This window comes from Myotis davidii, unplaced genomic scaffold, assembly GCF_000327345.1.
Source record: "Myotis davidii unplaced genomic scaffold, ASM32734v1 scaffold534, whole genome shotgun sequence".
NCBI lineage: Eukaryota > Metazoa > Chordata > Mammalia > Chiroptera > Vespertilionidae > Myotis > Myotis davidii.
Window position 1 is genome coordinate 2,906,960 of NW_006286678.1, and position 4,545 is coordinate 2,911,504.

At 55.0% G+C, this 4,545-nt stretch overlaps 1 protein-coding gene across 1 annotated transcript in view; it reads left to right on the plus strand.

The window, feature by feature from the left end:
• Positions 1-4,545, plus strand: part of CORO2A (coronin 2A) — a 24,759-nt gene that overhangs the window by 11,969 nt on the left and 8,245 nt on the right. The window contains exons 3-5 of the mRNA XM_006758439.2: positions 1,421-1,570; positions 3,295-3,474; positions 4,089-4,205. Coding sequence (XP_006758502.1) covers positions 1,421-1,570; positions 3,295-3,474; positions 4,089-4,205 — 447 coding nt within the window. The remainder of the gene's footprint in view (positions 1-1,420; positions 1,571-3,294; positions 3,475-4,088; positions 4,206-4,545) is intronic.

The following is a 4,545-nucleotide window of genomic DNA, read 5'->3' on the forward strand; positions in this document are numbered from 1 at the left end:
TGTTCTGTGAGTATTCACTGCCTTCGAGCTCAGACCCACCTCTGATCGTCCCGGGGCTCGGTGTTAACAGTACCGTCTGGCATGGAGCAGACACTCGTTAAGTGCTTGTTGAATAAACGAATGGCATTTGTTAATGAACATGGTTTCTTTTTTTTTTAAATATATTTTATTGATTTTTTACAGAAAGGAAGGGAGAGAGATAGAGAGTCAGAAATATCGATGAGAGAGAAACATCGACCAGCCGCCTCCTGCACACCTCCTACTGGGGATGTGCCCGCAACCCAGGTACATGCCCTTGACCGGAATCAAACCTGGGACCCTTCAGTCCGCAGGCCGACGCTCTATCCGCTGAGCCAAACTGGTTTCGGCCTAGGCCACTTCTAAAATGTGGTGGGTATAGCTTAAAACAAAAGACACAAATATGATCAGGTGATTCAAGTAAGGATACATTTCATAGTTACCATTTATTGTGAGCCCACTGTGTTCCTCACTGCACATATCACTTCACGCAGTCTTCCCTTCACAGCAGCCTCACAAGGTCGAACAATTTTCCGATGTGTAGAAGCCGAGGATCTGAGCGGTACAGCTATTTGCCCGACATCACACCGTTTGTAGAGGCAGAGCCAGACCTCAAACTGAGGACTTACTTCTATTCCCACTGCACAATGCCAGTTCTCTAAAGTGCAGCGGCCACAGGTGGAGGAAGTGAGGAAATAATACTAGAAACGTTGGCAATGGAGGGTGGCAGCTACTGAGCCCTAGCGTTAGCTCAGAGCTGCCTGGCAGTCCAGGCAAAAAGGGAAATAGAATGGACTGCAGAACCCTCACTTCTGATCAAAGGAAACACACCAGTTCATCAGGATAAGCAGGTAGAAAATCCTAAGTTTCCATAAGAGGGGATGCTGAGGAACATAAAAGGGGCCCCTTCAGAAGGGTCTGCCCTGTCCTGCTCCAGAGATTGTGTTGGCTGGCTCCCTAGTGCCTTGAAGATTCAGCACAAACCCTTCCTCCTGCCATTCAAGGCTCCACCCCGGGCCTTTGAGACAAGGGGCAGGAGGAGACCACTGTACTTTGGGGGATGTTCTATGCTGGAAGGCAGATTTGCTCTGACACCCAGCCTGAGAGTCAGGCCTGTGGCCCATCTACCCTCCCCCTACCTCAGGTCATTAGGATGCAAAGATTACCGGGGGGCTGATGGGGAGGGCTGCACTCATCTCTGGTCAACGCCAGCCCCTGCTTGGGCGGGAGGACCTTGACAAAGCCCGGCCCTCTGAGGTGCCCCAGCTGCCCCTCCACTGAGTGAGAGGTGGGTGCAGAGCGAACCCCCCATCCCTGCTGCTGGCCACTGCCAGCTCTTAGGGTGGTGGGGTGCCAAGGCCGAGCCCGGCTAACACTCCCCTGGGCCATGTACCCCCGACAGATCAAGATCTGGGCCATCCCCAAGCAGCTGCTGTCGAGGAACTTCACAGCCTACAGGAAGGAGCTGGTGGGCCACGCCCGCAGAGTGGGGCTGGTGGAATGGCACCCCACAGCGGCCAACATCCTCTTCAGCGCCGGCTATGACTACAAGGTGGGTCCGTGTGCAGCTCCCTGGGGCTGCCCCAACAAATGGCCACGCCGAGTGGCTGAAGACAACAGAAAGGCACTCCCGCACAGTTCCAGAGACTAGCCGTCCCAAATCCAGGTACGAGGAGGCCGGCCCTCCCCCGGGGCCTCTGAGGAAGAATCCTTCTGTGAGTCTTCCAGCTCCCAGTGGCGCCCCGCACGCCTTGGCTTGTGGCCGCATCACTTCAATCTGCCTTCGTTGTCACACGGCCTCCTTTTCTGTGTGTCTGTGTGTTTTCTCTTCTTTTTATAAGTCAGCCCAGCTGCTGTGGCTCAGTGGTTGAGCATCAACCTATGAACCAGGAGGTCATGGTTCAATTCCTGGTCAGGGCACCTGCCTGGGTTTTGGACTTGGCTCCCAGTGGGGGGCGTGCAGGAAGCAGCCAATCAATGATTCTCTTTCATCATTGATGTTTCTCTCTCTCTCCCTCTCCCTTCCTCTCTGAAACCAGTAATCTAAAAAAAGGACGCCAGCCATTGGATTTAGGCCCACTCAAAGTCAGTATTCCCTCAGTATAACTACAGTGGGGCCTTGACTTACGAGTGTCCCGACTAACGAGTTTTTTAAGATATGAGCCATCTCTCGGCTGATTTTTTGCTTTGAGTTGCGAGCTAAAATTCGGGTTACTAGCCAGCTTCAGATACCCCACTGCTAGTTGGCGCAGCGAACGTCACAGTGAACGCCACAACATCAGCCCAGCATCACCTGTCTCACTCTTTCACTTTAATGATTTGACATACAAGTAATTTGAGTTACGAGCCCCGTCACAGAACGAATTAAACTCGTAAGTCAAAGCCCCACAGTAATTACATCAGCAAAGGCCCTATTCCAAATAAGGCCACATTCTGAGGTTTCCAGGTGGAAGTAAGTTTAGGGAGGACACTGTTCACCCAGTATTCTGCCCAGAGGGGTGGGCTGGGCCCTGTGGAGGCGGGAAAATCCATGGTGAGGGCGACTGAGATTCTATTCCGACTCCCCGCTGACTTGCAGTGTGACCCGGGAAAGTCTTTGTCTTCTCCAGCCTCAGTGTCTCAATCTGTACACAGATGGAGTTGGTATGACCACAGATGTGGCTTTTCAACTCTTCCCTTCACGGCTCTATAGGGCTCTACTGAGGCAGCTGAGGGGCCTCGGTGCTGGATAAAATGGGAGCCGTGGGGAGGGCCCTCTCCCCCTTCAGACTGGAGTGCTCGTTATCTGTCTAGTGAGGGTGTGTCTGCAGGGCGACAGCTTGGGTTGTGCAGGTCCTCCTGTACACAACGCCAGGGGGCACTGTTCACATCACAGGCTGTGGGAATGGATTGCCCTGGAGCCGTGCGGCACACAGCCTGTGCAGCCAGACATGGCCGTCCTGTTTGTCTGTGCGAGGTGGGAGCTGCTGTTGGAAACCCCCTGGACGCGCTGGTCCCCCAGGTCCTCCTAGCGTGGGGGTTTCATTGCTCCCAGGCACGGGCAGATGGTGGTGTTTTTTTTTCACGGCCAAGACAGTCTGACTCCCCTCTCCCCTCCCACCACGTGGCCGCTTCCAGCCGCAGACCCATCCTCCCACCGGAGGCCTCTTGGCCAGACTGCCATCTGTGGCTTCCCTCCGGGGGATACCATGTTTCACTACAGCCCGGCCGGCGTGTGACTCTGGGGGCCAGGGGCGGGGAGGCCACTGTACTCAGAGCCGGCTCTTTGCCGCGCAGGTGATGGTCTGGAACCTGGATACAAAGGAGTCTGTAATCATGAGCCCCGTGAAGACAATTGACTGTCACCAAGACGTGATCCTCTCCATGTCCTTCAACACCAACGGCAGCCTGCTGGCCACCACCTGTAAAGACCGCAAGATTCGGGTTCTCGACCCCCGGGCAGGGACCGTCCTCCAGGTCAGTGCTAGGCTGGAGTCTGGCTTGGGGTCAGAGGAGCAAGGAGTGGAGTGGAGATGGTGGAGGCTTCTGAGAACAGGGCCGTAATGCTGTTCATTACAGTAACGTAAGTTCTGCCCAAGCCTTCCCACGTGTTACCCCCATTTTTCAGATGAGAAAACTGAGGCTGAAGAGAGGCTAAGCGACACGCCCCCATCGAAAGCTAGTATTGAACCTGGTCTCATGACAAAACTTGTCAGTGTGCCCCAGCTCCGTCAAAGCGCATGACGTGGGTCGGAGACCTCAGGGTGCCGCTGCTGATCCGCTATGAGACATGACCTTAGGCTGCACTTCTAGGTGTCCAAGCCTCTGTTTCCTCATCTGCAAGAATGGGCTGAGTCTCTCCCCTCAGAGCATTAAATGAGATAGCCCAGCCCCATGCTTTGCATATAGTGGGTGCTCAATAATCTTTCAACAAGAGCATGGAACTGGGCCAACATTTGCCTCTTGCAGCTCAGAAAAGTAGCCCTGGAAGGATTCTCCAGGCAGAGTTGGGGTGAGGAAGGAAGGCATTGCAGGTGGAGCAGCAGCGTAAGCAAAGGCAAGGGCGTCTCTGACCGCACGTGTCCCTCCAGGAAGCCAGCTACAAGGGGCACCGCGCCAACAAAGTGCTGTTTCTGGGGAACCTGAAGAAGCTGCTGTCCACAGGCACCTCGCGGTGGAACAACCGGCAGATTGCCCTGTGGGACCAGGTGAGGCTCCCACGCAACGCCACCGGCACCCCCACCATCGCTCCTCAGCTGAGCTCTGGCTTCGTGCACTCACTCACTCACTCGCTCACTCATTGATTGAATGTATTGATGAATAACAGGAAGATGCCAACGCCTGAGGGCACAAGCCCAGACCTTGTGCATCATTCAAAGAGGGAGGCTGGTCAGGACGGAGGATAGGGAGGGACACAGGGCCGAGTCTGGAACAGGACTGGGTGGAAGGGAGGAGAGGGCCTCTGGGCAGAAGGAACAGCTGGAGCAGAGCTTGGGAGGAAGGACTGAGGCAAGTGGGCAGGAGGAGCTGCATGTTCGGGGCAGGGGT